The sequence below is a fragment of the Corvus kubaryi genome, unplaced genomic scaffold (genome assembly GCF_017639235.1).
Source record: "Corvus kubaryi isolate FWS band 111438036 unplaced genomic scaffold, C.kubaryi_AGA036_p1.0 split3-73, whole genome shotgun sequence".
In the NCBI taxonomy this organism is placed as follows: Eukaryota; Metazoa; Chordata; class Aves; order Passeriformes; family Corvidae; genus Corvus; species Corvus kubaryi.
Window position 1 is genome coordinate 28,790,380 of NW_024582091.1, and position 25,357 is coordinate 28,815,736.

The 25,357-nt window shown below is 39.8% G+C and overlaps 1 protein-coding gene across 5 annotated transcripts in view; it reads left to right on the plus strand.

Annotated features, from left to right (window-relative positions):
* Window positions 1-25,357, plus strand: part of DSE (dermatan sulfate epimerase) — a 36,584-nt gene that overhangs the window by 2,171 nt on the left and 9,056 nt on the right. For 2 of the 5 annotated variants that reach the window (XM_042016795.1, XM_042016794.1), the window contains exons 2-4: window positions 308-377; window positions 12,353-12,821; window positions 24,228-24,481. In XM_042016795.1, the coding sequence (XP_041872729.1) occupies window positions 12,406-12,821; window positions 24,228-24,481 (670 nt within the window). In that variant the 5' untranslated portion in view covers window positions 308-377; window positions 12,353-12,405. Of the gene's footprint in view, window positions 1-58; window positions 78-307; window positions 378-12,352; window positions 12,822-24,227; window positions 24,482-25,357 lie in introns of those variants that run through there. The other 3 variants (XM_042016796.1, XM_042016797.1, XM_042016798.1) reach the window with 3 other exon arrangements.

A 25,357-nucleotide genomic window follows, 5' to 3' on the forward strand; every position in this document is an offset into this window, starting at 1 on the left:
GGGAAGGGGCGGTCGGTCCCAGCGCTGCCGCCGGCACACGGTCCCCAGGCCGTGCGGCGCCCGGGGAGCGGCTCCAGGTGCCCGCGGGGCCGGGCAGCGGCAGCGGGGTGGGCGCGGGCGGGGGCCGGGGCGTCCCGCGGGGAGCAGCCCCCGGCAGGCACAGCTTTGCCCGGCTCTGCCCCGCTGGGGCACCCGCAGGACGGGCCCCGCGTGTCCGACGGAGGTGGGTGCGTGCGGAGGGACGTGGCGCTTTCTGTGCGGAGCTTCACCTGTGGGCGCCGTGGGTAACAACTCTGCTTCTCCGCAGCACCGCGACCGCGACAGCCTCCGAGCCTTTTGCTGCTGAGTTCAGCCTCCCAAACATGCGTGTGTGAAAGGTAAGCGGTAGTAGCATCCTTGTCTTGCACCTAGGCACGCTGAGAGACAGGAACAGAGCGACTTGCCCGATGCAACTTCCTGCCACTCCTTTTTTTTATTTTTTTTTTTTTTTTTATTTTTTTTATTTGAAAAGTTTTTAGTGTTCTGGGACCAGAGCTGTCAACTCGGGGAGCTCAGTCTTCTCAGCCCCAGGCAGCGAGTTGCAATTGCTGTAGCTAGTATTGCATGAAAGCAGTGCATCATCACTTGGTGTGTCTCATGCCAACTCTTAAAATTCAACTTGGTATGAATGAAAGTAACCACCCTCTCTGTTCTTCTGTTGTTCTCTCTTGAAGCAATATAAAACTATGAAATTTTCCTGCATTTTCGGCTTGGTTTTTAGCCATAACAAATGGCAACATAAAAAGTAGACACAGCTGTGAATGAAATACAAGAAATATTGCTCAACTTGGAGATTTTTCAGTCACACTAAGAAGATCAACTTCAATTTAAATAACACTAAAATTTTAATATAGTCTAAACAAAGACAAAGAAAATCTCAGCCTAAATATTGCCACATTATGTTTATCATGCCAACTATTATTATAACTCATTGTAGTATTTCAAAAAAGGAGCAATTCAGCTGAAGGGCAGCAGTGGGAGTCAGTAATTCAGATGCTGTTTATTACTCTGAAAGACTCTGGCTGGGTAGCCTTGGGCAAGTCACTCCACCTCTCTATGGCTGTCTTTTCTTCCTTGTAAAAGAGATAAATGTGTTTGCTTGCTTCACAGGGGTGTTGACAAGTTTAATTAATTAATTAGTTTCATAACTACTTGTAGATCCTTGGGTGCATCTTTCTACAGAAGTGCTAAGTATTATTTCAGCTAAGAGTTTCCTTACTGTGTTTCATTGCTTATATGTGTTTTTTTTCAGTGACCTGAATTAGTTGTTATGGGGAAGTTAACAAAGTAGCAGCTCTGGATTGGGATTGTCTTGACTCTCTGTGAACTTCACTGAGATGTGCAACCACAATGTATTTTAATGGGGCAGAGCTACTCAGGTCCTTTAAAAAAAGTCATTTTCTTCTTATTCAAAGTAAGAGTTTGCCTTTGTTGTCTTGTTTGAGCTATTGTGATGTGAATTGCCATGAGAAACACCTGAGTGCTCTTTAGATAATACAAGAGAAAGATATGAGAATAGTTTCTAAACGTGTCTGTGTTCTTTACTGTGGACACTGACCTCAGAAGACACTTGGTGCTAATTTTCCACTACACATTGATATACAGTCTTCTTTACAACCTGTCCTTTGGTTATAGAGAATGTTGCAAGAAAGAAATGCATGAACTGAACCACTGATTGCCTATGGTAAGAGTCGATAGATTTTGGTTGCCTAGGCAAGCTCAGTTTTTATCGCTGTATATATTAGTTATCATAACTAGATATTGAGTAAGTATCTGCACTACAATGGAGAGGAAAATGTATTTAATTACCTAGCCAAATGTTAGATGTGATTTTTATAGGTTACATACAGTTGTAAGTAAAAAGGAGTAGCTGAAAGCTTGTTTTAGAGTGACAGCTTGGGTTTGGTACTTTTTAAAGGTTCATGAGGTCTGTGTGTACCATTTCTTTTCCTCAAGGACAATGACACCAAGTACACAAGCTTTTTTAAAACTGAATTCAAATAAAACCGAGATCAGTGGTGGTAAGAAGTCATTCATATCACCAGGCAGCTGTTGGGTTGTGAATGAACATAGGAAGTTTATATCCTAGTAGAGAAATAGACACATCCATCAGTACCCAGCAGTCTGAGCAGTGAAAACTAGGGTTAAATGAGGAGGTAGTTGTCCATAAAATTGAAGTGTCCCTTTTCTCAGAAGTGATTGCATTTAACTAAAATTCAGTCACATTCTTAGGCTTGGGTAGGGAAACTCGCACATCTGGCACCCACAGCATACTACAGCAATGAGCATAAATAAAGCTAGTTCCTATTGCTATTGTTCCTGGATATTTTGCAAGAAATAAAGCCTTTTGGGTGGGGGGGGGGGGCGCCGCCGAGGGGAGAGAGATGCTGAAGAAATTAAAGAAGAAAATTAAAGAAATTAAAAAATAATGAAAAAAAAACTTTCTGTAACTATTGTTTTCTTGCTCAGACTTGGTAATGCAAGTGTCTGGTGAGTGAAAGAGATTGACTTTTTCTTAGCAAGATGTATTTATTTGGTAAATATGGTACCTCAGCAGCAAGTTTGTCCTGGCTGTTCTCACCTTCTTTGCTCTCTCCTTTCAGCTGAGGTAGATTAAAGAGCATAGTTACAGTGGTGGAGTCTCCTAAAGCTGTTAAAACATGGTGCCAGTTTGTGTTCAAGACTGTAGCCACATACTTAATATAAATAATTTAATAGATTCTGCATTTGATTCCCTTTGAGCCAGTATTCTGTTCATATGGGTAAACTTTGTACTGGTGTCTCTTCACCCAGCTAAGCCCAGCTGGGATATGGTGAGGTGAGACAGTGTTGCATTAGTAAAACCCTAAACACTTGTGCACTGCACTTTGTGCAGATTTGATTATGTGCACAGGATGAGAACTGGGCAGAGAAGCCTGCTAGGAAAAAGGAAATTTAGCAAATGCCACCAGAGATCTCTCTCATGAATGCTTTGCCAGTAAAAGCTTAGCAGAAGTAAATTGTTGGTAACAGAGAGCTGACCAAAGGGGTTTGGTTATTTTGGGAATCACGTGAAGGACAGAGCACTGGAAATAATTATCACATCAGGTACTGGCATGGTACTTTCATCAACTCTTGGGACATCGTCAGGTGTGAAAGCACAGTCACAATGTGACTATTATGTACACAGTCTGGAATTACCTTTGTTTGGTCTTTCTTTCTGTTTTTCTCCTTGCTTAGACTCAAAGTATACAGGAGGAATCAGCAGTAGCATTGTTTAGAGTAGGCAAAGGATTGTAGGGACCCTGGTCACTTGACTCTGGTAGGTGTTGTATCTCAGTACAAGAGAAATGTAATTTTAACATACAAGTTCTTTCACCACAGTTGGTCTGGTTTATGCCTTTATTTTGTGGGGGTTTTTATCAGAAATATTAAAAATGTTGAACATTTTCTATAAACCTGGTAGGCTGCTTTCAGCTTTCTAGTCAAGTGGCTGCCTAGAGTTGTTAAAGTATTTTGAAAAGTTATTCACAGGCATTTCTGTGGATATCATGTTCCTTTAAAGCCTTTTAATCATATCCTTGTAATCATGGCTCATCACACTTTTTACCAAAATGATCTGTCTGGTTTCAGTTCTGCTATGAGAGCCATGCCTGTGCAACTTAGTCAGAAATTAGATCATTAGATTGTAAATCTCAAAATTAACCCATAATTTAATGGTTGTGTTGATGCTGCTCACAGATTGCTCATGTACACTGTGAGTACCTACATTTTGCAGGAATAATGTAGCAGTTTAACTCCATCTGCAGTTGAGGCTTCTGTCCTTGAAAATGTAATCATCACTTTTATCAAGGCTTTTGTTAAAGAGTATTCTGGGGTGCACTGAGGACAATAATAGCCCTGAAGGAACTACAGGACAATACATTCTATTTTCTCTCCAAGTTTGTACCCTGAAAAAAACAGTTGCATCTGAGTGTATATTGTATCTATGGGGAGAGAGAGGAGCTGTATGCTCCCTCTCTCTGTGGAGAAACCCTAGATAATGAGATAGCTGCATTTCTCTACTGATGAGTAGGTTGTTCATTATTATTGATACAATTCTGTTGTTATCTCTGCTGCTACCAGGTAGGGTGGTACAATTTAGGTCTACGAACACAGTGACATTTATCCTGTAACAAATCAACCAGTAGTTCTGTGTGAGTACACATTTGGGCTCTGCATACTCACACTCTTAAGATTATCTGTAGATAATATAAAAGCAAGTGTTGGTTTAAATTGCTTAGATTGCAAACTCCTTAGGTTCATAAATTGACTTGCATCAGCATCTCTGGACTTTGCTGGTGCTCCTGTATGCTGTCACAATAATTTAACATATATGGTTGCCACGGTTTAATCCCAGCTGGCAGCTCAGCCCCACACAGCTACTTGTTCATTCCCCTCAGTGGGATGAGGAAGAGAACTGGAAGAATAAAAGTGAGAACACTTGTGAGTTGAGATACCGTCAGTTTAATAGATAAAAGCCACACAAAACAGAGAATTCATTGACCACTTCCCCTGGGCAGGCAGGTGTTCAGCCATCCCCAGGAAAGCAGGGCTCCATCACATGTGATGGTTACTTGAGAAGACATGCTGAGACTCTGAATGTGCCTCTCTTTCTTCTTTCCCAATGTTACATGCTAAGTATGACATCATATGTTATGGAATATCCCTGTGGTCAGTTGGGATCAGCTGGCCTGACTGTCCCCTCCCAACTCCTTGTGCATCCTTGGCCCCCTTGTTGTTGGGGTGGGGGGAGAGGGAGAAAAGTCCTTGACTGTATAAATGTTGCTCAGCAGTAACTAAAACATCCCTAAATTATCAACACTGTTTCCAGCACAAATCCAAAACATAGCCCGGTACTAGCTACTACAAAGAAAATTAAATCTACCCTAGCCAAAATCATCACAATAAAAATAACAATAAAATATTGATATAGTTTTGTATGCAACACGGAGTCAGAAATGGGATATGGAAACAGTTAAAATGAGTTTTGATCCTATAGCAACTGAAGGATATGATGCATTTTAGAATTCCTGTCTATTAATATGAAGTTGTCTGGAAATGCTTTACAAATAAAAATATTTGATATCTTCAGCTACTCAAGTTTGTAGATAGATATAGATATACAGAGTGAGAACTGGCCTTGTAAAACTCCACCAGAATCACATCATTTGTTTACAATTTCTTGAAGACAATTGAATGAAGGACAATTAAAACAATAAGCAGGGAATATTAAAACTGTTAATTATACATAGTCAAGAACAACAAACGAGAGGATTTAAAATATTTACGATTTAAAATATTTACAAGTATTTGGAAGAGTAAAGGTCAAGGCCAGCAAAGAAGAGTTAGTTGGAAAGAGGATAAAAGTTAAAGTCTGAAATGAAAACACTTGTTTTGGTATCAGAAGTTTCTGGTGTTGTAATCAGCCTCCTCAGAAGTGAGGGAAGATGGATAGCATGCAACTCCCTGGGGCGGATTAGGCACAAGGAGGAATTCAGACAGCAGTAATTGGCTTTCCCCTTTTGCACGTATGATTATTTTTTCCTGTCCTTTATTTGCACCTCCTGGGCATTGCCATCACCCTGTGAAGTATTTCCAGTTCTTCCTGTGCTCCATGATTGTACTACTGGATCCACACAGAGGCTCTAGTCTGCCCTAGGCGTTCTGTTCCCTTGCTCCCTTCTTGTGATGGGTGGTTGTGCCTTAGGGCTGTGAGCTGCTGTCAGAGGAAACCCTACACATTGTTTCTAATACCCCACACCAAAGGGTTCACAGCCTTACCGAGCCCGTGTGGGTCTCTGTGCAAGGGCCAGGAAGACAAGTTACTTCCCGGTAGCTGCCAAAGGAATATTGTTTCACCACCCACATTGTGCAGGAGCCTTTGTTCTGTGTTTCTGAAGTGCCTGTTACTGTCATAGTCCTAAACCCCAGAGGTGCCCTACATGCTGTAACAGTGTAACACATGGATGAGTGGTTTGATTGACTTCTGGGATATTAAACGTAGGGAGCATATCCTCTTGGCCTAGATGAAAAATCTCAAGCTGCCTTCCTCTAGTGTTAACATCTGTGAAAACATTTCTGAAGTAAAAAACAAAACCTAATTTTAATTATTGAAATGGCCTTTTGAAATTATGTCAGCACAGGATCCAGTGCTGATGTTCTAGAGGAGGTCTTTCTGTGGTAGCTTATAGGTGTATGCCTTTGATGGTAAAAGTGACTGGGCTTTCATTCACTGAATGTGGATGCCTTAACAGGCATGTCTGTACTGGTTGGGAATGATCGCCTGCAGGATTCCAGATATCAAAATTACTTCCTTACTCATTCTGTGGAGTGAAGTATGGAATAAAAGATCCCAGTAAGGGTTAGGAATACTAGTGTTAGTGCAACCAAAAAATTACTGAGAAAGCGTTTTTACAGGAGGATAAACTGTAAAATAGAGGAAAGTTCTAAATTCCCAGATTATGGTTTGGACATGCAGACGATTTCAATCATGTTTTCGCTTGAGGCAGAGAGAAGGTTATGCATTCAGAGTGTGTGTGTATGCCCAGTTAATTTATATATACACTGATAAAATAGACAAATAAGCTTTTAACTGAAAGAAATTAACAGATAAAACTTCCATCACAACTGTCTTACACATCTTGCTGTGAACTTATAAAAATATTTTGCAGTTGCTGTCTTACCTGTAGCGTGGTGGAGAATGAATGCAACCCTCCATTCTCCCGGAATTATGGCCTGACACAGCTGTGTACTGCTCTACGCAGATCCATTTGATTTTGTGTTAGATCAAAGGACAGACACAAGTTTAAATCTTGACTGCTGACTTGATGTCATATGCTGATAATCTCTATAGGAACTGGCTGTTTCTGGTTGCCATTAGGATTTTCATAGCACAGCTGTTAGACGTAAAAGTTGATACAAAGCTTCTTTCAAGGTATTTCAGATCGTTTCAGAACAAGTGCAACACTAACACCTGGATACCTGAGCTGTACTTTATTTATGGCAGATGTACTTCTGAATTATATTTGGGATTTCAGTATTTAAGTTTTGAAATACCTTTGGAATTATATAATTGTGATGTAGCATGTTTTTCATAGTGAAAAAATCAGAGGAAGAAATGAAGTAATGTCCCCTGGTGGCTAAGGTCTTAATAGGTATTTTTCAAGTTTTAAGCAGCAATTTTTATACCTTTCTAGTCTTTTTATTGGACAGCCAGATAGTCACTGGTTTTAGCTCATCAACCAAAAGGTGGGTGAAGGACTCCTGACTGCTCCTAACTCTTGGGACATGGGAGTTTCCCACCTTGGTGTCCTGCCCCACAGCTTTGAAAGGGTCTCAGCGGTACCGCTTGTTGATGTAGAAGCTGTACAGCTTGGGACTTTGGTCAATAGATTCATCATGATTATTACAGCACAAAGATAAGCTTATAGTTTTATTGGTTCTGCTCCATCTGCTACCTAATTATGCTGTATCAGATACGTACGTTTCTCTGGAACGAAATGGCAATGTATATATGGGAATTAGTCTCTACTGACCCTTTCAACTCTGTTTTCACGGAGCTACTCTGCATTTTTTAGTACTAAAACGCCGTTGGATTCAGTTAGAAGACTTAATTGCTCTCCCGTTTTTAAATATGTTTGCAAAATATTTAGATTGGTGGTAAAACTGACTTTGTTGAACAAAACAGCTCTTCAGTTGATGTAACTGTCACGATTTTAGAACGTTACCATTATTTAATGTTGCCAAAGTTTCCAACTGAGAGGTTCCATGTTACAGATTTTGCTCCTCTCATCAGCAACAAAGTCAGCTGCAATGTGTGTGAAAAGATATTTCAGATATTTGGACAAAGTGCAAAAAAAGGAGTTCCTACAGAAGTTTCATTCTCTCTGCTGTGATCTAACCTACTGCTCCTTGTGTTATATTTTGGCAGTGGTCAGCATTGGGACAAAAAGTTGCACATCCCTCTCCATTTAATAGATTCCACACACATCTCATTGCAATGTTACCTATTAATTTCACAGTTTTGGTAGGACAGCAGCTGTTTCTCGTGTTTGACCATTTATTGGTAAAACATCTATGACTTTCTTACCTGTTTTAGCACTGGGTGCTAAATTTGCTTATTTTGGTTTTAATACCAGTTCTTGTAATGTAATTTGGGACAAAACTGTAGTGACACTGTTGTTCAAAATCAAACTGCATGTTATAATATTACAAGCATTGAAACAAATTGAGTAAAAAAGTTCATTTTCACTGTCAATAATTTATGAAGTGCAAAGAAATTATGAAATTAAAGTCCTGACTCAGAGTTCATTGTCTAAAGTCAAAATTTGCACACTGAACCTGAAGATTTGATTTTTGTCAGTATGGTGGAACAGATTTTCCTTTAAATATTTGAACACATTTCTTACACAAACGTTTGATTCTCAGGTGTCTCAGTTAACGATAATGAGAACTGTAGCCTTTGTGGAACATAGTAGCTTCCCAAAAGAAGACAAAGAGTCTGACGTGTCCATGTCCCAGTCCTGGGCTCTGGGAAGATCTTTTATTCAGAAACCTGAGTAATCTGTGGTGGTGTAATGCCTCCAGTTTGTGGTAGTTTTAGTCACCTGAAATCCCACCTTTTTTGTTCCTGATTGTAAATGTTGACAAGATGCCCATGTCAGAGGTGGATCGTGGCTAGCATGAGAGACACCTGCAATTTCTGCTTTTTTAAGAAGTGATGGAAGTGTGGCCCCAGTAAAAAGCAGCTACAAAGCAGAGTGGCACTTCAGAACTGATACTACAGAAAGCCACAGTTCTTTACCTGTTTTTAATTTTTAATCACTCACAAGAAGGTCAGATTGCTTCAAGGACACACAGCTGTGCAAGCTGGTGATTCTAACCGTGCCATCATTTCCTGTCCCTCGTCCTCTGTCCCTCTCTCCCTCCTCTGTTCTCACTGATGAAGTGATGTTTCTGTGCACATGTGGCAGGAGTAAATGGGCCTCTCTATTCTTTTAAATAGTTTATTTGGTAAACTTACCTGTATAAACCAATGTTTAGTTTAGTTAGTGGTTTCAGTTTTACAATACTTTTTTTTTTTTTACTACAGCTGAACATCTAACAGTTGATGAAGATGGGGAAAACTAAAGTAGTTAAGATTTAATCTGTTTTGGGTGGGTTTTTTGGAATAATTGGTGTTTTTTACTGTTTGTTTCTGCTGGCAGTGGAGTGGAAATCATGCAAAATGCTCTTTCAGTCTAGGACTAAATGACAACATTTTCAAAGCACATTGTATATGAGCATTTTCTTCCATGGGCAAGTATCCTTCATTCTGCTTTTAATTTTTAATACTTTATCAGGTCATGGTTTCCCAACTGAATAAACCCCCCTCGTTTTCAGAGAAGGTTGAATTGCTTGGTAAAGTTTATCTTGGAAGATGTGACTGGTAAAGATGCAGTGTAATATGAGAGTAAGAAATTCCTTTAGCTTTAAAAAATGGTATTGTGAGCGCACATTAAGTGATCAGAAGGCCCAGACTCCTATTCTTCCAAGCCCTGTGTATCAAGCAAACTTGTAGTAGGTTCACTCACAGTTGGTAAGCTGGAGGACACTTACTTGCACAGATCCAGCTTCACCTAAGCTATGCTGATAATCAAGGTTCAGAGATTTGCTTGGAAAGGAAGGTGTACTCCTTTCCAGCTGCCTCCTCCCATCCATCAGTGACACCAGGCTGAGCCCTGCAAAGTTACGGGACAGGGCTCACTGTCATTACTGAGTCATGGCTGCTGTGAGTTATGGTCTTCATATCATAGGAAGGGTGTCAGTAGAATTTAACCGAGAATAAATTATTTTGTACTCCTGCTTTTGTCACTGCCTATTTACTTTTTTCCAGATCTTGACTGTGAATAAGCTGCTTATGAATATACAATAGGTTGGTTTTCCAGTTATTCTGTTGTTAGCCTAAACAATGTGGTGCAGTGTAAAGGTAAAAAGAAAGGGTTTACCTACTCATGTAAGGGTAAAAAAAGGGTTTACCTTCTCTGTGAGATGTGCACATTAATGAAGGGTGAAAATGAGGGAGGCTATTAAATACTTGAGAATACAGACTATGACTTTTTGGCAACACTGGGTATGTTTGATGATAGTGTAATGCTGAGAAATGTGTGTTCAGATTTGAAAAGGAGAAGTTCTGGGAAACCTTACTGTATATTCCCTAGTCGTTGGTCAGAAATACCTTAATTTAGGGATCTCTTAAAACCATCCCAAAATTTATGCATGTTCTTAATTCTCACTGATGTGCAGAAGTACTTACAGAAATCAAACCAAAGGAAAGAATGCATGAAGTCCTAACTGCTAGCTGGGATTTTTTTCTGCTTGTGTAAGCCAGGAAACTTTTTCAATATATGGTTGACATAGAAGAAGCTACAAGCATTTTTACCTTTATTTTGTGTATTTTTTAGGTTCTTTCCTCTGCCCACAGTTCTGAAGGATCACAGAGGCATTAAAAAAACTTAAAGTGGAGTTTTTTATGACAAAGCAGTTTTTTCATCAATTAAAAAAATGACATCATGTTTCAACCATAATATACTGGTTTGGCTGGTTTCTACCTCCTTCCTGTCAAAATACACTGTTGTATAGTTTCCTTCACCATAGAGAAGAATACAAGAAGATTTGAATATATCTGGATAAACTGTGGTGCATGTATCTTTTTGTGTGTGTGTATGTGGTGAGGCACTATGTAGATGCAGTAAGAGTGTTACCAAATAAACCAGCCTGTGATAATGTGTCCTGTAACAACTGGTTCACGTCCAAAAGAGGGCAAAATATACTTGCAAAATGCATTAAAATACTATGAAAATGTCATCTTCCATTACATTCTGTTTAAGCAATTATGCTACTTGCTGTGATAGACAAATTTAAGCAGTTACAGAGTACAATATTATTTGTGCCCTGGGTAGAACTGCACAAAAACTTACGTATTTCTTGGCCAAAGATGTTTGCTCCCAAATTAATTTTAGGAGCTGAGCACAAAAATTTAGAGGGTCTGAGCACCCAGTAGTCATGAAGGGCTCTTCTCTGTCAAAGTTTTCTCATATTAATGACTTTGTTGAAACAGGATGTGGATCTATAAATAAAGTTTTAGCAGCCTCAGTTTCTATTGAAAATTTTGGCTATGTAGTAGAGACCTGTGGGGAGAAGTAAAAGGTTGCTTTGTACTTTAACTTCCTACAAGTTTTATGACTGAATCCTATGAAACAGGTTTTCCATGGGACAAAAAAATTGTATCTGTTTTTAGGTTTTCTTTCCTTCTATTTCTCCTTTTAATAATTGAAAACTACTGTTCATTATTTACATAAAACTGTCTCACTTGAGCCTGCTTTCCGTAACCTTTTCCCTCATAAGAATTCTAGGAATTTGCTGGCTTTCCTCAGGGGGATCTTGGCCATGTTTTATCTGTGACTTTAGGCCACATAGTTGGTAATTTCTATAAAGTAACTTACTATGTTTAAATAGGTGCATTTACCTCTGCATAGATTTCCCATTTGAGCACATTTCAAAAAGTCATGTAGGTAGAAGAATATGCATTTTAATTCAGTGTTCAGCCTTCTTGGTAACTGGCAGTAAATCTCCACATGTAAAATGGAAAGCCCCTTGGAAAAAATACTAGTAATGCAAACCCCTAAATGCCTGGAAGGCAAAGTATTTCAGCTGTTCAGCTGTTTTTCTGAGACCCTGCCACTTTCTCTTTCCCTTTTTGACTCCTGACTTGCTCTTTTTTTTCTTTTTTTAAAATGAGGACGTGTCAGAACCAGAGGCCATAAGCACTGTATAAAATGACCCCAGCACAAACCTCCAGCATTCCTCATCTTTCCCTCTCCAGCTGCTAAGATCAGCCAAGACAGCACGCAGGCTTGGCTGCTGCCACCTCCCTGGCTCTCCCCCTTCCTCCTCCCTTCCCACCCTTCTTCTCTTGCCAGTACCGTCAGCGCTGCTTCATATTAGGCACCATTGCAATTATCTGAGATCTCAAGTACAAGAGCTGTTGTTGTCTCCCTTCACCTGGTATCAGCAACTAGAGGGAAAGATGCGGGAAGGAAGGAAGGGGCTTTCTTCAAAGTGTACAGCTTTTTCTTCTGGATGAATTGCTCAGTAGATGTTTCGACTGAAGTATTCATATAGAAATGATTTGAAAGTCACCTGGACAATACATCGGGTTCTTTAGATGGAATCATATTTCCTAGAGAAGCTCCTGAATTGTAGTCTCACAGATTCATTTTCTAACCCATTCTCTCATGTCCATCTACCACAGGACATTTCAAAGATGGTTTGGCTGCCACTGAGACCTGGAGATCTGATGCCACAATGAGGACTCACACACGGGGAGCCCCAAGTGTGTTTTTCATAAACGCAGTTTGCTTTGCCTTTGCCTGCGGCGCCAGGGAGGACCGAGACGCAATGGTTCCTTTTGTCAACGCCAACTATGACAGCTACCCCATGCTCTACTTCTCCAAGGGGGATGTGGAGTCTCTGCGGCTGCAGGCCAGCACCACGCACCAGCACATTGCGGCTCGTCTGATTGAAGCAGTGCAAACCATGCTGTCGAATCCCCTGGAGTACCTTCCTCCCTGGGACCCAAAGGAGTTCAGCGCTCGCTGGAATGAAATTTATGGGAACAACCTTGGGGCCCTGGCAATGTTCTGTGTGCTCTACCCTGAAAACATCGAGGCCATCAATATGGCCAAGGATTACATGGAGAGGATGGCGGCTCAGCCTAGTTGGTAGATTTTTGTCTTTTTTTTTTTTTAAGTTGTTCTTACTGTATAAACTGCTTACAGCTGGAGGAGTGAGTGGATGAGTGAATTGCTTAAATTATGTCAGTTGTACTAATATTAATTTTAACAGTGACTAACTTGCTGAATGCATATACCCTCATCTGGACCAGCAGAGACACACAGCTTTTCACCTTCAGTGGACTTACCTTCTTGAAAGTTGATGCTGAAAGGAGCATGACTCTTTGTGCACCACCCTATTTGCTGTAAAAAAAAAAAAAAAAAGTAATCTAAACCCACTCTCAGTCAGAAGGAGTTGTCTCACATCTGGTTTGTGGCAAGAAGTGCTAAAAGTGTTAATTTTAAATTTTTTTTTTCCCCAGATTCATACATACCTTTTGAGTAATTCTTCCTTAGGAAGAATTTAGGAAAGGGGGACTTATGAAAAAGGTATAATTAGGTGTAAGTAAAAGTTACACTCGAGTTTTTGCAGTCTGCTCTAACATCTGTCTGAGCTTTAGTTCAGACTTACAGCTTCACTTGGCTGCATGGTTCTTGGGCCTCTCCTTAAGACATACTAGGACTTGATAGTTGTCCATGTGATTACTGGAACTGCCTGAGTAACTGGCATTTTGATGACCACCTCCTGGATTAACTTCCCCTGGTTGTGAGTTGTCATCCTACAAGTTACTCTGTGCTCTCTGTACCACACTCTTTCTATGGGGAGAGAAGCTAATGTTCTCACTGTAGGAGTGATTCTAGAATTGAGACCCCAAGCTCTCATCCTTTTCATACCCTCCTTCAATTTATCTCCATTTTTTGCTCAGGCAGATGCATTTCCCTTACCTCCCTGCAGCAGCTGCCACTTGGCGCACCTTGCAGACTGCAGTCCAGGATTGCTGTCACTGTGAATAGGTCAGAGGATGGAAATGTGGGCTTTGCCAGGGCAGTGGCTTCTGCCCAGGGCAGTGGCTTCTGCCCAGGGCAGTGAGATGGAGCTGGATGGGGCACTGCTCCCTTCTGTCATAGATGCTGTTCTACAGCTCTGTGGAGACAGCAGCTCAGTAAAAGTGTGAGTCAAGATTCAAGTTAGCACAGGAAGAGAAGCATTAGCTGTTCAAGCAGTATTCATTGCTCAAGCTACTATTCCTTAACTTCTAGTAACCAGCTAGTGTCCTGTAAATGTTATCCTTCCATGGACCATCATTGGAATTATGCTGGATTTGAGCTAGCATAACTTGGGATCTATATCCTCCTGATAGGCATGATTAAAAAGGCATGATAGTGTTTGGGTTCCCACCACACTGAGTACTAAAATGGTGAATGCCACAGAAATACATGATCTAGAGCAAAAGAAGTGATGGGAGAGAGAAGGGACACACCGGCCATGTATTGCCAGCATGCCACAGAAGAGAGGAGATGTGGGATATGGGAAGAAAAGTATTGTCTCAACAGTGGTAGTAATTTCTGAAATCTTCCACTGAAGCATAGCAATACAAAGCTTCAGTCTTAGCTCTGGAGACAGTGTGTGTTTCTCCTGGCACGCTGACAAAGGGATATAGCTTACACTGGTGAATCCAAGGATGTGTGACCATCTCCAGTAGGAGACAGACCTCTCCAAAGTCAACACCTTCCTCCTTAGTTTCACTGTTCACACTCTTTCTTAACTTGTTTTGGGTAGTGTATAGTTACATGGCCATCTGTTTCAATGAAATAAGAAAGAGGAGGAATCATTATTTCAAGTAGGAGAACTTGTTTGTGTCTCTTTTTTTCAGTTTCCTACATCTCACTCTCTGTCCCAGCCTGATTTAAGTTCCTTGTGTCCTGTGATTCCTGCCCTGGATTAATTGTGGTTGTTCTGTCCCTTGTTATAATGCTCTCCTTTGTCCCAGCTGACCAGATACTAATCAGAACCAAGCAGATATCCCATTTCCACTTGGCTTTTATGTTATTTACCTGCCTCAAACTACTGTTTTTTCTCAAGCAAGTATCTTGCATTACCTTGGTGAAAGAGCAGCTATGCTTTTCCCATCTTTCCCTTCTGATGTAGACATCCCATTCAGCAATAAATCAAGGTTTATTCAGGGTTCTCAGCTTTGCAAGAGAAGTGGCTGCAATGTAGTAGTGGAAGTGCGGAAGGAGGAAACCATAAACATAGGCGATATAGCTGGGCTAAGCTGCCCTTTGTATAACCTACAGCTGGCCAGCTCTTCAAATGCTGTGACAGAAACATGGATCTGGTTTCCATTTTTGTTTTCCCCCTGAGAACTTATGTCTGAATGCTGTCAGCATGGAGTTGACACTATAGCCCCATCAGTGATGGCAGTAATATAGATCTCTCTCCCTTGTCCAACAGTGGTTTTCAGAAAAGTAGGAATGTGACATCTCTGAGGTATATACTGCACTGTCTGGCTTTGCTCAAATAGGCTAGCAGGTTCAGAGGCTGCAGGAGTGGGCAGGCAGATTATGTAAATCTGTTTTTCCTAAGAAACTCAAAAGTACCAGAAAATGTTACTGCACGCACTTCCCCACTTAGGATAAGACTAGGAGAATAAACATGATAAACAGGAGTTGTGGCTGTTCTATGAGCTGTTCTGGCAGTGTCACAGTGGTGAAATTTTTTTTCCAGTCTATCTAGGCATGTTTGGTTTTCCTCAGACTTTGGGAAAATACCATTCTGGGTGATATGAGTGTTGCCCTTATTAAATAATTTGAGGGCACGTGTGTTCTGATCCAGAGGGTGGAAAGAAGGAACAGTTGTGATGTTGCCTGACTTTGGAGCCTTGGATGTTAGGAGAGTCATCTGCCAGGACTCCTTATTTCATCAGTAAAGAGGGCTTTTCCAAAGAGGTATCAGTAAGGTAAGTAAAACAGGACTCTCCTTAAGCCTTCTCAATAATGTAGGTGCCAAGACTGCCGTGTAAATGGAAAAATGACTTTTTTATCACTGGCAGATTGATTCTTTCAGCAGTGTAATCTGGATTTCTTTCGACTTCTGCTGTCATGGCATTGATTCTAAAACAGCTTTAGAATTAAAAAAAAAAAAAAATTCAATTTAATGAGTTCCCTCTAAATTTTGTGGCAATGTTAAGTAAAATTTAAGCCTTACCAGAAAACAAAAGTGTATGTTTTTAGCATGTGCAGCAGTTAAATAAAAGAAATATGCTTTAAAGTATCACTGGTTATTTGTTTTCAGAATGCTAGGAGATTAAGGAGACTGACGTTTTAAATTTCTCCTTTGCATTAGTGGAATCCTCAATAGTCTAAATATCGTTCAGTATCCCAGGATACAATTATGAGAAAGTCTACTGGTAATTGATATATACATGGAAGGGGCATGTAATTAAGAACTCTTGTCCTTTCTCATCTATTAAAATAGTCATTTTATGTCACATAACAAAGTACACCCTTAACTGAGTTCCCATTTGTGTCAACTAAGAGGTTGAACCATTTGTCATAACAACCCATGTTGATAGGCGTGCTGCTCATTAGCAGAGCATCCCTAATGGCTACATCCTGGAGTAGGTTTACATTTTAAAATAAACAGAGGGGCACTGGGTAATAGCTAACTGTAACAATCACCCAAAATAATATGGGAATGACATTGTTTTAGGGACTAGCAACAGCAAACAAATGTGCATTAATATTTTAGTTAAAATAGATGAGTGTTAATGATTCTTCCTGTAAAAATTAAAAGCTGGTATTAAATAAACCCCTTGGTTTTCCATGGATTGGATGTCTAAAATCCTACGGAAAGTTTGTCCTTATATTTGAACCATATTATCTTTTTTTAGAGGGAACAGAGGATATTGATGTGTTTTCTGGCATTTTATCTCTGACTGGCCCCTAGAGCACTCCCCACCAGAAGGGCGTTTTGGCTGAGGAGATCTGTACTCGTGATTCTTTCCATATGCTGCTGGCTCGTCCCGTTCCCGCACTGAGCGGAATGATGTAATCAGAGTCACACATTGTGCAGAAATAAGAGTTCAGTCAGATTCTCTGTTTCGGACAAAGCAGCGAAAAACTCTCTTCTTTGCTAAGCCCACCTTGCAAACAAATGCCTTGGGAGTTCACAAATGCCACACTCTTCTTGCAGCAGGAGAGACGTCCTGATTTGCAATGGCCAGAAACAGATTTCTGTGGGTTTGGTTTTGGGGTTTTTTTTTGCACGTAGTTGATGCCCCATTTTTAAAGACAAGTATGCTACCAATGTGCAGTAAGGTGTGGGATTTAACAGTAAGGCGGCTCTGTGGGTTTCACGGGGCAGATAATTACTCTCAAGCACATGCAGACATTCCAGGGAAATCGCAGCAACTAATGAGAAGCTAATAGGGGGCTTCGGAATAACAAATCTGTGACCTTTCTGCTGCTTTCTTATAAACTAGCAATCACGTAGCCTTCTGTAGTCACTGTTTATTAAAAAGTGTTGGAGCATCCTGTAGGACCCTTGCTGTTAGTATCCAGATAGTGATAGGTGTTGAACAATACAGATTACAAAGTAAAAATAAATACATGTAAATAATTAGATGTGTGGATAACCATTTAACTAAAATAAATTCATATAAATAAATAAAGCAAGTCTCTGTGCTGACACTAGAAATTCATAACATCTGTTTGACTCCCAATAATCAAGCAGCAGTCATACTCAAAGAAAACTTAGGGGGGCTTTATAAGACTGTGGAATAAAAGTTGGTATAAAAGAAGCTTGGGGGATGCTGATATGCTGTCTCCTATAGAGAGGAAGAAAAAGTAAAGGAAGGGTAGGAGGATTAATTTGGTATCTGGAATATATATTATGTTAGTAAGTGAAATATCAAACCATTATGCTGTTTTTATCTTCTACATATGTAGTGTTTAAAAATAGAAATTGTGCATGTCTATGAAATTAAATGGCTAGCTGGATTTTGGAGAGCTTCTTTAATACCTTGGTTTTAAATTGAAATAGGAGATAAATTGATGCTGAAGTTCTGTGGTAGCTACAGGGAGCTCACTCTGTGGCATGACTGGTATAAAAATTTGCTAAAACAAGAGCCAGAGGTAATCTCTTGAAATAATAAAACAGAATTAAATTTCTGTGTCTGCTTAATATGACACTGAGAACAACTAAAACAGAGTCAGTTCTAGTTTGTTAACATGTCAATGCAGAAGCAACATGAGGGATGCTAAAAGCAAGCCCTGTGTGAGAAGGACTCTCTTGTGATCAAAGCCAAAAATGAAAGAAGATCTGAAAGAAGCTTCAGAAGCATCAGAATGATGATCATAGACCTATGAAGAAACAGAGGCAAAGAGGTTAAAAAGGAGATTAAGACTTTTAAGGAACTAAAGTTTTACTTTCCTCCCCTAAGCACCTAAGCAGTACAACTCTATTTTTATTGTAAGCTCTTAAAACTTCTGTCTATATGTTGCCTTTTTTTTTTCCATTCTGACATGAATGTAGTCTTTTACATTTAACCACTCCTTTGCCTTTCTTCCTGTCAACTGAGCTGCAATGAACACAAGCATGTGATTTTGGCTGCTGCTGAAACATGACTGGTAATGAGAGAGGGGCAAACCTGTTTTACCTTAGACACCAGGAACATAAATCATCAGTTTTTCAAGTATGTTTTTTATTCTTAACATTTTTGTTGCAAAGGACAGAGCACTAAGGTTGGGCAGATAATGGGGTTTTTGTTTTGGCAGCCAACCAGAAAAATGTGGAAAGGGTGAAAGCTGAGAGGTTGGTTTTCTTTCAAAGAGTCTTCCTTTTTCTTCCCAAAATGACAATTGTAGAATATTGCTCCATTTACTAAGAAAATATTCCATTTGAGCACAAGAAAATACTTTGTTTTGGAGACTTTGTAAGAAAAATATTTAAGATTTGGTCTGGTTTATAAAATAAATGTTGGTGGTCTCATTCCCCTTGGCAGGTGTGCTCCCTCTTGGTATGTATGCTTTGTGTGGCCATGGAAGAATATTTCTTTCTTGCCTGATGGGAGGTTCAAAGCTGTATCTGCTTCCCTCAGAACTGGGTCAGGACAACAGCAAGAGTTCCAAGGCATTGCCCTTGGCATTGGGAAGGCTGTACAATTACACAAGTGACCAAGAGGTCAGTTGGCCCCATTATGTGCCTCATTTGCATCCACACTTGACATTTAGGGTGCATGAAATGCAGCTATGCTCTCAGCTGGCTACCATGTTTGAGGTAGATGGCATTGAAATGCACTGCAGGGCTGTCTTAGAATTAATTTTCACCTGTAAGCCATTAGAAGAGAGTTCTCGCTCATTTCCTTTGCATACACCTAGTGAGATTGTGAATTTTAGTACTGAGGAGGGAGTACTGGCATCCTTCCTTCAGTCTCCACCTCCAGGAGTTATTCTGCAGTATTTTGTCATGGGAAAGTTTAGAGCATAAAATTCAGGATGTGGGTTACTTGTGTAATGCACGTGTCAGGATGTGCTTAATTCTTCATTTTGCATGCACTGATACCATGTTAGTTGTTGACATAGAGGCAAAAAATCAGATCTCACACTGCTTGGAAGGGTATTCTGTATCTCAGATTAAAGAGGGTTATTTTCCTATTTACTTCAATTTGTTTTTAAGAACTAGATACACAGTGAAGGAAAGATGACTCTAAACATCCCACATCAAGGAACTCACTTGAGCAGTAGAGTTTGATTTAAATCCTGCCTTGAACTGGTCAGACAGTGATTTTTCCCTCCTGGCTTGTATTTCTGAGAGAAATGCTAATAGAATTGTAGAAATGTAGAATTGTTTGGGTTGGAAGAGACCTTAAAGATCATCCAGTTCCAAAACCCCTGCACTGGGCGGGGACACCTTGGACTAGACAAGGTTGCTGAAAGCCCCATCCAGCCCAGCCTTGAACACTTCCAGGTTTGGGGCATCCACAACTTCTCTGGCCAACCTGTGCCAGTGCCTCACCACTCTCAGAGTCAAGAGTTTCTTCCTAACACTTATCTAAATCTCTCCTTTTTAAGTTTAAAACCATTACCTCATATCTTATAATTATCTGCCCATGCAAAAACCCTCTTTTTTGTATGCCCCCCTTTAGGTACTAGAAGGTTTCTCTAAGGTCTCCCTGGAGGCTTCTCCTTTCCAGGCTGAGCAACCCCATCTCTCTCAACCTGTCTGCACAGGAGAGGTGCTCCAGCCCTCTGAGCATCTTTGTGGCCTCCCCTGAACTCGCTCCAATAGGTCCATGTCCTTCTTATGCTGAGGACCTGGAGCAGTTCACAGCACTCCAGGTGGGGTCTTATCAGGGTGGAGTGGAGGAGCAGAATCCCCTCCCTTACCCTGCTGGCCACACTGCTTTTGATGAGCCCAGGACAATTGGCTTTCTGGGCTGCAGGTCCACATCACTGGGTCATGTCCAGCTTTTCATCCACCTGAACCCCAAAATCCACCTCTGTAGGGCTGTTCCCAGTGAATTCTTCTCACAGTCTGTACTCATGTCTGGGATTGCCCAAACCCAGGTGACCCTGCTTTCAGTGAGGAAGTGGTTATTTAGTAGTGAGTAGAGAGAAATTACAGAAACATGTTTCTACTGAGAGAAGAGACAGTAGTAGCATCAGAAATGTTGTCAAGAAATTGAGGGGTTGTAATGATCTTGGCTTTGTTGGTGATAGTGGTTTTTACTTTCCATCCAAAACTTTATGCAAATGGTATGCTTATTTAGAGATTGGAATTGCATTTATTGAGGGTGCTGTGTATACACAGAACAAATGCAGTGCATGCATTATGGTTCTTGGTGTCATGTACTGATCACTGGAAAACAGGGTCTTAATCCCCCCCCTTCAGATTCATTGTTCATTGTAGAAGGTGGCAAATCTAAAACAGATAAACCACGTTGCACCATGCTAAAATTCTTAACACATGTAGGAAAAACATCCTACTTATCCATAATTCCAGTCTTATCCATGATCTCTTTATTTCTCCAGTTTCTTCATGGAGGATTTATATCAAACTGTAAATGTTTAAAATAATGTAACAAAGATATTTTATATGACACAGATGAACAAAACTTGAAAGAACACCCCAGGCATGTGTTTATCCTGTGCCATTCACAGGGTTTGTTCAGACAGCAGTTTTTTGTGCAGAACAATGCATATGGCTTTGGATGTTCTTGCAGTTTGATCGTGAGGTAGCAGACCTGTTCAGCACTTTTTGCTCTTTCATAAATCTTCTCAAGTTTCCAGATAGGCACCTCTTCCAAATATACATATACCTACAGATACAGGTATATAAGTGTAAAAAGGTGTTGTAGAGGGGTGCCTTTATGTTTTAGAATTTAAAATATGTTTTAGAATTTTTGGAACACTTGCCTTGCTCAAAGTGCATGTGTCTGCAACTAAGTAGTTGTTCTATATTAAAGAATGCATTATAGATACTTTTATTGCTTTGGATTTTTTGTATTTGTTTTTGTATCATCTGATGCCTTTAAAGGCTGACAAGGCTAATGCAGCCTTGAGGTAGAGGTTACTTGCTGTCATCAGACACAGTTAATTGTGAAGCTGAAGTTCATACTCTCTGATGTTAACTTTTAGTCTTGAGGCTTAGAAAGTAGCTTGTTGTACAGGGCAAAGTGTTGGCTTGTTTTTACCTTTGTATAAATACATACCACTTTTTCTTAATAGTTAATTGTTAGCCCTGAAAACACTTTTTTCATGTACATTCAGTGCATGCCTGTGGGTCTGTGCTTTCCCACAGTTTATCAGCTAGGCTATTTACCAAGTCTGACACTGGGAGATGCATTTGAAAAATGAGAACATGATTTAGATACAAAAACCATGTAATGCTTGCTACTTGACCATTCTTCTTGTGAATCATTTTCGACATGTTTGGTGTACATTGCTTGGTTCCCTTGAAACTAAGTTGGGGGGGGTGCAGTGATTTATAGCAACTAAAGAGTTGTTTCCTCAAAAGAGCTTCACCTTAAGAACAGATGTTGGCTGTGGGTTTGTGTGTTTAGAAATTGAGATCTTTAAATTGTCATCTTTAATTTTTCTCTATTACTTGTATGAATCTCCTCTGTGAAATTTTATACAAGACTTAACTGTACAGAAGTGCAATTTGAGGGAAGTTATGACAAAGTTTCTTGTCTAACCCAAGCTGGGTAACTATGTCAGTATGTGTGATTAGGGTGCCTAACATAAGGGTTTTTACACTGAAAGGCTGTGGGGTTTGGGTTTTTTTTTTTTTGGTTGGTTGGTTGCTTTTTTTTAAGAGATTGGGAGCCTAAATGCAGTTATAACTTCTCAATTTAGCACCTCCTATTTTGCTTTCTATTTTGTCAGAAGCAGTGCCACGGAGACTTATATATGCTCTTACACTGTAGAATTTGATGCAGTATTCTGTTAGAAACTAAACATAAAGTTAGCATACACCTCAACAGTGAAAGTTACAATAAATCAGTTCCACTGGCAAATCCCATTTTTAGTTAAGTCAGGTAAAGATCAGGTTTAAGCAGAATAGGTTTAAGCAGAATCTAACTAGGAGCTTGTGTGTTGTTAAAAGGATACTGAACTTTGAACTAAATATTTTAAATTAGCTCAAATTCTTTCATTGTACTTTTCTTCCACCCTAATGTATAGCTTAGCCTCAAACTCTTTGTAATTGTTCCAAGCAGATGCCTTTAAAGTGAAGTTTCCTGTACCCATTTGAACTCTGATTTCTGAATATGCAAAGGTTTAGTGAAACTAAAAATACTTTGGAAATTAGAATTCATTATATAGCTGATCAAAGGAATGTTTCTGTGTCAAAGGATTCCTGACAGGAATTGTGGTGCCAGAGTGTTGCATATAATTGGCATAGAATGGAACTTTAGTTTTATGTATAGGACCCACAACATTTTAAGGGCTTTTTCAATTATAAGGAAAGATGGAAAAGCAGAAATAGAGAATTAATTGAGATTGACAAATAACCATATAACTCAGATTGATGTATTTAATTTAAATCTGTGAGACAAATATTTCATTTAAAAGAAGGAAAAAAGAATGTTTAACTTCACTGGAAGCAGAAGATGGGATCAAAGCTGAGAGAAGGTGAACAGTTAAAACTATTGGAAATACAGCTAATCAAAAAGCATACAGAGAGTTTCCTTACATGGAAATATGAATGTGCCAAATTTGAGTCCTTCCAATGATGTTAAAAATATGCTGAAATAAAAATTAAAAGTAATTTTTTCTCACTTGCACATGATGTCTTTTACCATCATTGCAGTGCCTTAGGCTGATGGTCATAATTTCTACATGGTTTATTAATGCATTTGGAATGCTAATAAATGCTTCTGTAGCAGATTTTTTTTGGTTTCATCTTACTCTTTGGGGATTTTTCCTCATCTGTTCACAGTGCTGCTTACACAAACGAAGATGAAATCATATTTTTAGAGTCATAGAATAGTTGAAGCTGGAATGTGTGTGCCTTCAGGAGCACAGCACCATTTCTGCTGATTGTAGTAGAACACTCATCTCAACAATTTAAATTCATTTCTGTAATAAAAAATATATGGAAAAAAAAGTGAAAGAGGAGAACAAGCATGAAAACAACTGATGATTTTTCAGGTTATAAAAGCTTATTTTCACTATGTATTCCTACACATTTTCTTTTCTGTAGGACCATGGCCTGGAAGTACTGTAAGTACTGCAATACTAAAGTCTTTGATACACAATGGATGCTTGATTTAAGAGGAATAAGTCTTCCATACTACCTATATTATGAGTTTTCTTGGTATAAATTTACTATTTTGCTAAGTTCAGTGTAACCATTGGATACAAGCCAGTAGTTCCTAGAAAATAATTTTGAGTATTGACAGCGTTTTACCTCTTTTCTATTTTAGCATTTAAAAAACCCCAGTGTTTATTAAGTATGTTAGTTTGAACTGTAGTCAAAGTTTCATCTTCCCTACTTCTGTCCTTGAATGCATTTGGGACATGAAGAAACAGTATAGTGAGTTATTTTATTATACTTACTTTAAAGACAGCTTTAGTCCCACAGGCACCATTTATCATCAACTGACTCCTTTGGAAAGGAAAAAAGATTTGTTACAGGATGTTGGAGGAGTATAAACCATGGCATATTACTTTATCACAAAAATTATATGAATCTTTCTTCAGATGAATAGATTCCATTTCTGTACAATCAGTATTCTGCCTATCTCTCTCCTAGCAAAACCCAGAATATTTCAAACATTTTTCTCATATTTAGCAACTTAATCTTTCTAATAAAGTTCATGAGCTTTGAAGGCTAATATTGTCCATACTTAGGATAGGAAAGAAAGGTCTCAAGACTTGGTAAGTAGCTGTGTTAAAATTCAACAGGAATTGTCTAACTTTGGAGACTTTAGGTCATATACATAGTACAGTAAGGAGGGAAACTAAGTAGGTGAAACTCAATTAATTGCCATCTTTCTTTATTGACAGGCTAGTGAAGGATGCCCCCTGGGATGAGGTCCCTCTTGCTCACTCCTTGGTTGGTTTTGCCACTGCATATGACTTCTTGTACAGCTACCTTAGCAAGATTCAACAGGAGAGATTTCTTGAAGTGATTGCCAATGCCTCAGGATATATGTACGAAACATCATACAGACGTGGATGGGGCTTCCAGTACCTTCACAACCACCAGCCTACCAACTGTGTGGCCCTGCTGGCTGGAAGCCTGGTTCTGATGAATCAAGGTATGTGCTAAGCCATAGGAATGTGTGTCAACTCAAATCAGCCACTTATGCAGCAAAGTTCAGGATTTGATAAAAATGCCTCTGAGTGTACTCCAGTATTGGATTTGCTCTTTTGCTGCTTAGTAAAATTTAATTTACTGAGTAGAACAAAAGTCTGTGGGCAGATGTACAAGGCATGATGTGTGTGTATATAAATTCAGTTTTCTAAGTGATTCTGAAATTCTCACCTCACAGTTTGTAGGAGTTAAAAATCTCCTTGTGTACAACGTATCCAGCCCTGATTCACGGGCAGTGTCTTTCAGTATAGATTGTCAATGTAGAACGATGCACTTGGTCTCCTTACACAAAGCATTGTGAAAGTCAGCAGTCAGAAACACCCAGTGCTCTGACCTGGGAGCCAGACAACAGGATAACCTGGAGTTTCATCCAAGACTTCTGTCCTGTCACCTGGGAGAGCTGCAAAAGTGTAACTTTATCCACCCAAATGCCACAGCTTAGGACCCGTCTTCCCAAAAGCCTTTTCTGTGGAGATAAGCAGGGCTGTACTTTCTTCCCTCTGAACTCTGCCATTGCACCGCACAACCAACTTTTGTGCCTGGTGTCCTCCTCTTCTTTGCTTTGGGGACATAAAACCATCCTTCCCATTTCCAAAGTGAATACCCTGGCCAGTAGCTTTTGCCTGATCTATCAGGGGGGTATCCCTGTCCTCCTGGAGAATGCAAGTCAGAGTCAGAGAGAGAGATCAGGTAAGCAATCCTGACTTTAAACCCCAGAGGTACTTCAGCTGAGAGATGAAAGTCGTGGAGCCAGCTTCTGCTTTTATAAGAATGAATCAGTATTTCATCAGGTGATTATTTTATATGTGCTGGAAGTATT